Source organism: Monoraphidium neglectum, assembly GCF_000611645.1.
Source record: "Monoraphidium neglectum strain SAG 48.87 unplaced genomic scaffold scaffold00355, whole genome shotgun sequence".
In the NCBI taxonomy this organism is placed as follows: Eukaryota; Viridiplantae; Chlorophyta; class Chlorophyceae; order Sphaeropleales; family Selenastraceae; genus Monoraphidium; species Monoraphidium neglectum.
The window spans coordinates 19,436-30,727 of record NW_014013273.1 but is presented as its reverse complement, the minus strand read 5'-3'; the positions used below and the strand labels follow the sequence as shown (position 1 = coordinate 30,727).

Here is an 11,292-nt window from a genome sequence, read left to right as displayed (position 1 = left end):
GCCCGCGCGCGCGCCGTGTCGGAGGCCCCCTTGGGTGCTCCGGCGCCAGCGGCCCCAAAGGGGGTCGCCGGCTTGCGGAGCGGCACGCGTGGCATCTGTTTCTAGGCGCCTCTTGTCGCGCCACCTGCCAGAGGTGGCTTGCTTGCTGGCCTGCTGCTCCTGCGCGGGCTTGTGTGGTGACCCCCTGCTGCCAGTGCGCTGCCGCCACGCCGTGCAGCTTCATGGTGGTCAACGTGCAAGCGTTTGAGATGCATCCCGTGTGGTGTTGATGCTTGTGCGTGTACAGCATTGTTGGAAGGCCTGTAAAGTGCGTTTTGGGACTGCAGTCGGGTTGACGCTCAGATTGCATCAGCGCTTCGACAGCCGCGCGTATTCTGGATCAAGCAAGGGGGTCCTGCTCCTGCCCAGCTTGAGTGGGACAGGCGCCGACTGCAGCAATCGGTTGCTTGACTTGTGAAGGCGTTTGCTGGGTACGTGGCAGCAGGCACGGCTTGCAGCAGCGGCGGCTGCTTCCCCATGGCAGTAGTTTGATGCGCCGTCAGCCCCTGCAGCGTCATCTGCTGCTCCAGCATCAGTGCGTGGCCCATGGAAAGATCGCGGCAAGCCGGGGTTGGGGTGGCGACGGCACCTACGAGGCCGTGCCAGGGATGGGCTGGTGGCGGCCCACAGCATCAGCGGTTCCTAGTGCAGCGGATCCCGCCACTGCCTGGCGCAAAGCTGGCATTGGCGGCAAGCTGCTCGCGGCGCTTTCCACCTGCCTGCTGCGAGTGCTGTGTGCGCCCACGATCACGCCAGAAGCGACGATGACCTTTTGGCGGCTGGTTTTTGTGTGTGTGTGTGTGTGTGTGTGTGTGTGTGTGCGCGCGCGCACACGCGTGTGTGTGCGCGCGCTCACGCGTTTGTGTGTGCGTGTGTGTATGGCGCGCGCGGTCGGCGTGCAGGGCAGGTATTTGTTGTCGCTGGTGGGCTCGCCTGGGCCATCATGGCGGCTGCCCACCCACGAGTGCACCGGTGGTCATCTAGAAAAGTAGTACTCACGCCGACTGACTCGATTAGTACTCACGTCGCCTGACTGGAGCCGCTGGAGGGTGGGGGCGAGGGTGCTGCGCACAGGGAGAGCAAGTTTTGGTGCGGGGGGAGGGTGCGCACAACAAGAGCAATTATTGGCCCTGGGTGGCGTCACCGCGCCGGAGGCATCCATCCACAGCGCAGGGCCAGCAATCCAGGGTCAAGCTGCGCAAATGAAGTCGGCGCACTGAACACACGTGTCAGTTGGGAGCTGGCAACTGACACCAGCACCATATACATCTATAGTTCATCTCATAACACCAAAGCTTCGGATTCAGCTTGTCTAGTACGATATGATACACGCCTGCTGCCACAGCAGTCCAGTCTCCGCTGTCACCCCGGTGCCCCGTGCAGTGCGTCGGTGATATCATCATCAGCTGCGGTCGAATGCATATTCGGTTGTCTCTTCGATCAACAGGGAGACCATTTGTCGCAGCACAGCGATCACCAAGGAATTGTAACCCATACTTGACTGCGCGTCGTGCTTGCACAAACGCATCCCGTATTCTGCTATAGGTGAAACAACTCACGCACATTGACCGCTGAACCCTCCCCCATGCACGTGCCGAGCGGCGAGGACGAGGGCGGCGGCGGCGGCAGCGGCAGCAGCGGCGTGCGCGACGGACGGCGCATGGCTCTTGATGCCGCGGCGGGGGCCGCCGCCGGCTGCATCAGCCGCGTCATTGTCGCGCCCCTAGACCTGGTGAAAATAAGGCTGCAGGTGCAGCTCGAGCCGGTGCTGGGCGGCAGCGGCATTAGCAAGTACACAGGCTTCACGCACGCCATCGCCACCGTTCTGCGGGAGGAGGGAGTCACGGTGCGGCGCGCGAGCACATGCTGCCCGTACACGCACACCGAGTGTGCTCGCGGCGGCTCGGGGCCAAACACTTGCCGCACTCATGCTGATGTTGGGCCGCGCTCAGGGCCGTCAGTCCAAAGCGGACGCGCCTCACTGTGCGCTCCAACCGCGCGCTCCAACAAGCCGCGCCGTGCTGTTCAAGCACGCGACTGCAGCGTCCCCCGCATGCACTAGCAGCGCCAACAACGGCCCGTGATGCTCCCCCTGCCTGCGCTCATGCCACCCCGCCCGCCTTCCGCTCGACCGCGAGGCGACAAGCCTGCAGTCGACCGGCGTTTCGACTGGCCTGCATTGCGCGCCCGTGCCGCTCGCACCTCCCTCCTCCAGGGCCTGTGGCGCGGCACGGTCCCCGGCCTGCTGCTGACGGTGCCCTACACGGCTGTTCAGTTCGTGGCCTTGCAGCAGGTCAAGGACACGGCGGCCCGGCTGGGCTGGACCGCGCGCGACTCCCCGTGGGCGCCGGCCGTTTCGTTCGGCAGCGGCGCGGTGGCGGGCGCGGCTGCGACGGTGGCGTCCTACCCGTTTGACCTGCTGCGGACCACCCTGGCCGCGCAGGGGGAGCCCAAGGTGCGGCGCGTGTCGAGATGGGCAGGGCTATCCTGTGGACGGGCTCTGCCCGGTGTCAGAAAGGTGCCACAAGGGCAACACGAAACCAACCTGGTAACAGCATGCCGGCTGCAGCTACCCTGGGAACGCGCATCGTGCAACAGAGAAAAGAGCCCGCCCATAATCCTGGCCGTCTGCCTGCGCGGCCGTGGTTGCAGTACCACCCTCTCGGCGCACAGGGGGCGCCCGCACGACACCAGCCACCCGCGCCCGTTGACCCCCTGTTTCGTACTGCGTGCGTCCAGGTGTACCGCACCATGGGGGCGGCGGCGCGCGGCATCGTGAAGGACCACGGCGTCATCGGGCTGTACCGCGGCCTCGGGGTTACTTTGATTGAAATTGTGCCGTATGCGGCGCTGCAGTTTGGGCTGTACGACGCCCTCAACACCGCCTGGAAGAACGCACGGGTCAAGGTGGGCCCCGCTAGGGGAGCTTGGGCATGGGTGGGTGCGTGCCGGTGCAAATGTGTGCGTGCCAGCGCGCATGTGTGTGTGTGTGTGTGTGTGTGTGTGTGTGTGTGTGTGTGTGTGTGTGTGTGTGTGTGTGTGTGCACCTGTGGGCGCGCACGTGAGGGAGGGAGGCTTTGCACAGGCTCAACAGGAGGGCAGGTGGCGACAAGGCCAAGCCGGTTGTAATCCCTGCCGTCACCCTCCACCTGCCCCCGTGCATCCGCGGCTTGCAGGCGGCGCAGCAAAGCGGGCAGGGCGCCAGCAGCAAAGGCAGCAGTGGCGGCGGCGCGGCGCCGCCGCCTGACAAGGTGCAGGCGTTCACGTGCGGGCTGTTGGCCGGGCTGGTGGCCAAGCTGACCAGCCACCCCCTGGACGTGGCCAAGAAGCGGTACCAGGTGGGAGGAGCACCAAGTGGTCGCATGCACTCGGCGTCTTGGAGCGCCCAGGCGGCGCGATGCATGGCGGTCGCCGGCCCGCCACAGCGGGCGGCCGCAGCAGCGACGGCCTGGTGCGTGCGATGCAGGAGGTGCGGGGTCAGGCGGTGGCGTGCAGGCAGCGTGTGCAGGGCTGCCGGCTTCCGGTCGCGCCCGCAGTCGATGCAGATGCCCGCGTCCCCTTGCTCTTTTTGCGCGAACCAAGCCCCCTCGCTCCCCTCCCCAAAAACCGGTCCCGGGGCTCCAGGTGGCGGGCCTGCCGCGGTCGCTGCGCTACGGCGCGCGCGTGGAGCGCACCCTGGCCATCCAGCCACTCTTCTCATGCCTGGCGGAGATCTACCAGCGGGAGGGCGTCGCCGGGCTCTGGAAGGTGCGCGCGGGGAGCCTCGGGCCCCCCCTTTGCAGCGCTGCAGCGCGTCACCCTGCCGCGCGTTGTTGCGAGCGGGCCGGTGGCTGCCAGCAACCATTGTCGCATTCTGGGGCTGCCCTCCGCTCGACCATGCCGGGTGGCGCGTGTCCACCCAGTTTCGACCTCGCGCCACCTCCCCTTTTTCGACACACGTACACGCCCTTGCTCCGGCGACCCTTGGTAATTGTGGCGCAGGGGTCTGTGCCCAGCATCGTCAAGGCGGCACCGGCGGCGGCGCTGACGTTTTTGGCGTACGAGCAGATCATCGCCTGGATGATCGCCTCCGGCTGGGCGGGTGACGGCGGCACGGGGCAGCAGCAGGCGCAGGTGTCAGCGCAGGAGCAGGGGCAGAAGCAGCGGCAGAAACAGCGGTAGCAGCTTCGGCTCGTTGGGCTCGTCGGCTTTGCCGTGATGCTGAGCACTGTCATTGAAGGGCGGCTTGCTGCTGCTGCCGCTGCTGCCGCTGCCGCTGCTGCTGCTGCTGCTGCTGCCGCTGCTGCCGCTGCCGCTGCTGCTGCTGCTGCTGCTGCCGCCGCCGCCGCTGCTGCTGCTGCCGCCGCCGCTGCTGCTGCTGGCCGGATGGCAATCCTGTCATGCTGCCACCCAAACATGAATGCCTTGATCATCTTGTCATCGAACTCATTTTTTTTCTGGCCATTGTCCACCCCCTTCTTGTATATGTGCATTGGGTGGCAACCCTGCGTCCCCATTGCTGTGGTCCCCTGTTTTGTAGGCAGGTTGGACCGCACACCATTGCAAACCAGATCCCATCCCAATTACAACTACCAGCACAGCCACGCTTCATCAAACTCACTTACAGAAGGGAAGGGGCAGCTGAAAGTACCACAGGCCCTTATCATCCCGCACAGCAGCGCCGGCATGCAGCAGGTCTCCTACCCCTGCAATGCGCCCAGCTCATCATCAGAGCAGAGCGCGCCAAGATACACAATAACACATGGCCAAGCGAGGAACTTCGACAAGTGTGTGATGGAAAGTGTGTGCGGCCATCGCATGTATCCTAGAGTGGTGGCGGCAGGTGCTAGCACCAGCACAGCAAGCCACGGGGCAGGCGAGGGTGGAAGCGTGTGATGTGATGTTGACCAGGATTGCGCCTGCAGGTGGATAACCGCATCATGGGTCGATCCTCGGCGCCCTATGGGGGTGGTCACCTCAGTGCATGTGGGGGCTTGCGGGACGTTGCCAGCCGCACTCGTGCGTGGCAGGCCTGGTGCTGCTTTGTGCATTTCTTGTGTTCGGCGGCAGCAGGTGGTTTGGGGGGCTGCACTGCGCAGCGCCCATCAATCATGGAAGCGGATAAGGGTGCAACATACAGCACGTGTGCATTTGTTGGGGAGTAAGGCGGATGCCCTACGCATGCATAGGGGTCGCCAAGCGCCCTAAGTAAGGCCCGAGCACCTCGCAGCGCATCGCGCGCGTTGGCGCTTGCCGAGGCACCGAAAGGGTCCAAGGCAAAACAAAGGTTTAGGGCGCAGGAATCATCTTGGCTGTCGGCATGCAACAGCAAGGGCGCAAACGTCACCATTTGAGGCATCTCAAGTGAGCCTTCAAGGCAGCAGCAGCAGCAGCGCCACAGCAGCTGCAGCGCTGGCGCGCAGGAGCTCTGCAGCGTGCGGCGTCGAGGCACCGCTGGTGCCGTACACCGCCGACGTCGCGTTCTTGATGGCGGCCCCCGTCGCCAGGGCCGCAGACTTCGCCGCGTTGGTTGCAATCTGAGCGTTTTGCTGGAGGACTGCGCCTATTTGTTCGAACGCGTCGGGAATCGTGGGCGTGACAGACGTGTCTTGTTGCAGATGACGCTCTGTCGCTGCATGCGTGGGCGCCGTCAGCAGCAGAGCTGACACCAGCGCGAGTGCGAGGATGCGGGACATAACGACGGTTGCCTTACAGTCGCAAGGCGAGCCTAGGGCCTGTATCGGGCCGCTTTCAGCCTGCAGGACCTGATGCAGAAGGCCGGTCGCTCGGTACACGGATTTCAGGGCGCAAGGACTTCACCTATTCAGCATGTATGGAGTTGCTGTGTTGGTGATCTCGAGTGCCAGCCACGTCCCAACCGGCGGCGTCACTCGAGAGCCCGACGGCGGGACTGCGAGTTTGGCCAAACTCGCAGCAGGCAGCTGTCTTGGCCAATGTTGGCAATCGGCTGGGGCCTGCACACAACAGCATGAGAAGCATCCTGTCCATTCCTTGCAAAAAAGTTACGTGCACGCCGGCAGAGTTCAACTCAGAGCATGAACTTCCAGGGACGGCTCCTCCCAGCTGCGTGTGTTCTGTCAGCCATGCAGCACCGCCTTCTCGTGGCACTCTTCCACCTTGCAAGATCACCCCAAAACACCCACGACAGCACCCATCACACCACCGCACAGAGCGACCGCCTCCCCTGCCAGGCGCCACCCCACCCGCCCCTTCTGCCATGCAGCACCGCTCCCACGACTCCCATACGGGAAAGCACGTCCGCCCAGCGACTGCCGCGCCACACCCCGCCTGAAGCACGCGCACCGCACCAGCAATATCTCTGCCCCTGCAACGCCTCCGCACTGCACACCACGACTCACACCCCCAGCCCTGCAACTTCCTGCGCGTACCCCAACCAAGGGTTTGCCTCTATACTACAGAAACCCGCCACATCGTTACAACCGTAGTGCAGCGCAGCCGCGCGCGCGCGCGCGCCGCCCCCCGCGCCGCCGCGCCGCCCCTACTCCTCGTAGTCGTCGTTCCTCCAGAACTCGCTGGTCCCGGGGTACATCACGTTGGTGGGCAGCGGCTGCTCGTCGTCCGCCAGCAGCGGCAGGTTGCCAATCTCCGACCCCAGTTCCTCCCAGTCCTTGCCCACAGAGCGGCCGTCCTTCGGCTCCAGCACCTGCCGGACAGCAAGACGCGGCCCCGGGCCGGCGCACGCGCAACCATCAGACCCGCGCCGGGGGACGAGGGCGCGAGGGGAATGCGGCTGCAGAGCCGAGCGTGGCGAGAGCATCCCTGCCGCCCGCGCCTCGGCACTGAGCCTGCCCTACCCGTCCAAGGCCGCGCCAAGGCCCTGGCACAGCCGCCGGCAGCCTGTTCCTGTGCCGCCGCCCCACCTGGTCGATGAGGCCGTAGCCAACCGCCTCGAAGGGGTTGAAGTATCGCGGCCGCTGGAAGTCGCTGGTGATCTCCTCCTCGGTCTTGCCGGTGGAGGCGGCCAGGTACTTGGCCTGGAAGTTTGTGTGTGTGTGCGTGCGTGTGTGGGTGTGTGTTTATGTATGTGTGTGTGTGTACGTGTGTGGGTGTGTGGACGTGTGTGTATGTGTGTGCGCGCGCGCATAAGGGCATGTCGGAGCAATGACCCTGTCAGGGCCCCTCTCCCCACACATGGGCCATGACAGGCGCCATGGCGACTCAACCAATGCATTCAGATAGTATGCACTGCCCAAACCAACGCCGACCCCGAGTAAGTTAGCGCCTCCTTTAAGCGCCAGACCCAGGGGCGCACCATGAGGCCGGTCTTCTCGCGCGTCACCCGCCGGTAGATGTCGATGTCGCTGGCCTGCATGCCCGACAGGCGCTGCAGCGGCTGCCGGATCATGATGGTCGTCGACCGCAGCGCGGCGCGCTTGCCCTGCGGGAGGGGTGTTGGCGGCAAAAGCCCGGGCGGCGCGGCAACGGTCAGCGCGGCCTACCGGTCCAGGCACGCGTATGGCCCCCAGCTTGCTGCAGCAGGCCCAGCCGCGCCACCCTCAAGGCCCCAGCCCACCGCCAGGGCCCCTCGCGCCACAAGCCGGGCCGCTCGCCTTGCTGCCGGCGGCAAGCAGCAGCGCCGCCTCGCCGAACGCGTTGCCGACGCAGAGCGTGTAGATGGGGCAGAACTTCTGCACCGCGCGCATCATGCTGTACACGGCTATGGCCTCGTGCTCGTTGCCGTACTTGGTGGTTGATTTCTGGGTGCGTGACACAAGCAAAGGGTGCTCGCTTGCCTTAGGTCAGCGGAGTGGCAAAGCGACCCGCCCTGGGTTCTGGCCCAGCCCAGCCAGCGGCGCTGCGCGCATCCAACACCGTCAGGGCAGACCGCAGGAGAAAAAGGCCGAGCCGGCCCTGACATTTATCACTGCTTTGACCCCAGCTGCAGGCAGTGCCCATCGGGCTTCTGCAGGCGTCCAATGGGCGCGCACCGCAATGCCCGTGGAGTTGATGTAGAAGAAGATGGGGTCAGGGGCCTCCTGGGACAGCACAAACAGCTGCGCAGTGATGAGCTCCGCCACTGACGAGTCGATGGGCATGCCCTGCGGTTTGAAGTGGGTGGATAGCGCACCGGCGGCTGCGGTCAGGGCAAAGGAAGTGACAAGGAAGCAGCAGCAGCAGTAGAAAAATATCGGCCCTGAGCAGGACGTGCAAAAAACGCATCGCGCCTCCCGCAGTTGTTTGGCTGCGAAGACCGAGTTGGTTTACGACGTCAGCTTGGCAGCAGCAATACGTGTGCAAGCCGAGCTGGCGTCGTAAAGCTCTCGTGCGGGAGGTGATCGCTGCCGCACTAAGACCGTGAATGCACTGCTTGTCAACTCGCGCCTTCCGCGCGGCAAGCTGCCGCCAGCGTCACAGACTAAAAGTCAAACCCATGACCAAGCGTCCGTCGTTCCCACCGCAGGGCCGATACACTGCCACTGCATCAAGCCAGCTGGTATGTTCAAGGGAATCCCACCGCATTCCCATGCCCTGACTGTCGCACCAGGTATATAATCCGCTCAGTGAACAAGCGCGTAGCGAGGTCCGGCGGCGGGCCCGCCTCCTTCCACATCTTCTTGCGCAGGTGTGAGAGCTTCCTCTGCGGACGTGGGCGCACAAGACACAGATGACCACCTTCCTAGACGATGAACGCAGAACAGGGGCAGACACGTGTGTACTGGCGCGGCAAAAGGCACGCCTGATCACGCAGAGGCCCTCACCGCCTGCACCACCACTGCGCGTCTGCTGGTCGCTTTAGCTCTGCCAGCATGTGCCGCATTCCACATGTTCCTTCGAGGCACGCCCGGTCCAGAAAACGCGCTGCAGTGTCTCATGCTGCTGCTGCTGCATTGTGCAGCATGCCGCTGCTGGGCCAACATAGCTGCTACTAGGGTCCACCTGCACTATGGCAGGTACAACTACGTCTTAATTGCTAAATGTGACACGTTGATGCAGAGGGAGCCAGATCACGCAAGATCGATCGTGGCTGTCTAGCACAATGAATCAGAGTAGCGAGATCAGATACAGCTGAGTAGCTTACGTGCGCGTAGCATTTTACGGCGCAGCGGAGCTTGCCCCGATCAATGTACTCTCGGTAAGTCGTATGTCCACGGCCGGACGGATGTGGTGACATCCACACCAGCTGTTCTTCGTTGAAACCTTCATTTCAGCCACATTTCCTGCACTGCTCAAGTTGCCACGTCATTTTGCTGCATGCGTACCTGATCCGATTTCTGAACAGGCCGCACTGCAGAATGCAACTCATTCGAAGGCCGGGCACAATCCTTCGCACTCGCCCATCGGTGCCGCAGCGGCCGGGCTGCGGCACCACCCTGCAGGCATGGCTCCACACTCCGCCGCTTCTGCCACCATGCTGTGCAAGTGGGGCGGGAGGCGGCCAGGGCCCCGGCGGCGATGAGGGCAGCCCAGAATCGAGTATCGACGAACTGGCAGCCATGCTGTCAAAGCGCGCGGCTGAGATGCGGGCCAGCAGCCGGCCGCTGGATGCGCCCTCGCTGCCTCCAGACCCGCTCAACGCTGCAGACAACACCACAAGCAGCGGCGCAGAGGGTGGGGACACGGAGGCGAGCGGGAGGGAAATCAAGCCGCCCCTCGATCCGGAGCTGGACTTGCCCACGCAGCGACAGCAGGGGAGGAGCTTTGAGCGAGCGGCAGCGGCGGCCCTGCCGGTTGCGATGCCGCCACATGACAACGAATTCATTGCTGCAGACTTCCAGGTGTGCTGGGTTTGGCAGCAGCGTGTGCGTTCGGTGTTGCGGGCCGGAGTGGCAGCTGCGGCGGGAGCAGCGCTGCTGACGTCATCGCCATTGGTGGAGGCGACCCTTGCGCTGCGTGTTTGCACAGCGTGCGGTACATCATTTCACCCACCGCTCCGCCCTTGCAGCCCAACATCCCCTGCCCCGGCCCTACATGCCGCAGGTGTACAAGACTCTAGGCCAGCTAGCAGTGGTGCGCAGGGCTTAGTCTGGGTTGTGGAGGTTTGAAACAGAGCGATGGCGGTGTGCGGAGGCAGCAACAGCACTCTTGCTTGCATCGTCAGCAGCTTCCTGCTGTGTCCAGCCACCACCCCGTGACACACACGCTCACGCGCGCTCGCCCCGCCTCGCATGACGTCAGCAGCAGTCAGCGGAGGATGACGACATGGCGGCGCGCTCCTCTGGGGCCATCCCCCTGGCGGAGCAACCCGTCTTTGTCTACGTGGCGCGATACACGAGCGGCCTGCCCTTTGAAGGTCGGCGAGCGCCACGGCTTACGCTCCATCAACTTATATGAAAAGCGCATGGGCACGACTGGAACGCATGAACACGGCATGTCGGCCCCCAACTTGTGCCCACTTGCACCAGCACATGCAGTGGCGTCACTTCCATGCTTGTTTCCTGTACGCTTCCCTCCTCCGCCCCCTTCCTCTACAGTTTCCTTCACCTCCCCCTCCCGCCGGCCCAGTCATCGAACTTCTTTTAAACCACCCATGGTCCTCGCCATCCACCCACCATCCACCCACCACCAGGCCCCGCCACGGTGCTGCTAAAGGAGTACCAGGCGGCCAGCTTGGGGGTGGCGGCCAACGAGGCGCTGGCGATGCAGCGGCTGCTAGGGTCGCGGTCCCAGAGCACGTGGAAGGTGGGGGGACGGCCCCTGCGCAAAACGCGGACGCTGTCGCGATGCATGCGGCTGGGTGCAGCTGCCACGCTGCTGCAACCCTGCCTCAGAGGCTGCCCCGGCTGCTGCACATTGCAGCTGCTGCCGCATAACAAAGTTGGTTGCAGAATTAATTCGCATGCCCTGGCACGGCCTTGTGAGAAAGCAGGAACCATGGCTGGTGGGCGCAACAACCCTGCTGATGAGGCACCGCCGCGTCGCGATCGGACACGCCACCCCCTCAGCTTGCAGTGGCCGACGCCTCGCCCTTCCCGCCGGTGGTGAGGATGCTGGGCTGGCTCAACGCGCCCCCCAGCGACGCGGCCTACGAGATCACAGGGGACAACAGGGACGGTGGGTGCTGCCTCCCCGCCTGTCAGGCTCCACTCGCACCTGCACCAGCACACCGCCCGCTTTCTCCCCAACCCTTCTGCTCGGGCCCTTGCGCCACAACACATGCGCCCGTGCGGCTGTCCAGGCCGTGCTGAGGCTGTCCCTGCCCAGGACCACCCCGCCCCTGGATGGTTCCTTGAGGGCGCACCCACTCATCAGGGACTCGCCCCCCTCGGCGCGCGACCCCCCCCCCCCCCCCCC

At 64.5% G+C, this 11,292-nt stretch overlaps 3 protein-coding genes across 3 annotated transcripts in view; 2 read left to right on the top strand and 1 right to left on the bottom strand.

Moving 5' to 3' along the window:
* Window positions 1-1,624: 1,624 nt before the first annotated feature.
* MNEG_2970 (thiamine pyrophosphate carrier) lies at window positions 1,625-4,200 on the top strand (the record flags this gene model as incomplete). Its single annotated transcript, XM_014048560.1, has 6 exons — window positions 1,625-1,885; window positions 2,255-2,494; window positions 2,713-2,946; window positions 3,216-3,377; window positions 3,664-3,786; window positions 4,021-4,200. The coding sequence occupies 6 exons, from the start codon at window positions 1,625-1,627 to the stop codon at window positions 4,198-4,200; spliced, it is 1,200 nt and encodes a 399-aa protein (XP_013904014.1).
* A 2,338-nt stretch (window positions 4,201-6,538) lies between these two features.
* MNEG_2969 (ATP-dependent Clp protease, protease subunit) lies at window positions 6,539-8,096 on the bottom strand (the record flags this gene model as incomplete). Its single annotated transcript, XM_014048559.1, has 5 exons — window positions 6,539-6,703; window positions 6,921-7,034; window positions 7,313-7,438; window positions 7,662-7,757; window positions 7,989-8,096. 5 exons carry the CDS (start codon window positions 8,094-8,096, stop codon window positions 6,539-6,541), a joined length of 609 nt encoding a protein of 202 aa, XP_013904013.1.
* Window positions 8,097-9,494: 1,398 nt separating this feature from the next.
* MNEG_2968 (hypothetical protein) overlaps window positions 9,495-11,292 on the top strand; it is a gene marked incomplete at both ends in the record, with an annotated part of 5,745 nt that continues 3,947 nt past the window's right edge. The window contains 3 exons of the mRNA XM_014048558.1: window positions 9,495-9,609; window positions 10,568-10,680; window positions 10,944-11,052. Coding sequence (XP_013904012.1) covers window positions 9,495-9,609; window positions 10,568-10,680; window positions 10,944-11,052 — 337 coding nt within the window. The remainder of the gene's footprint in view (window positions 9,610-10,567; window positions 10,681-10,943; window positions 11,053-11,292) is intronic.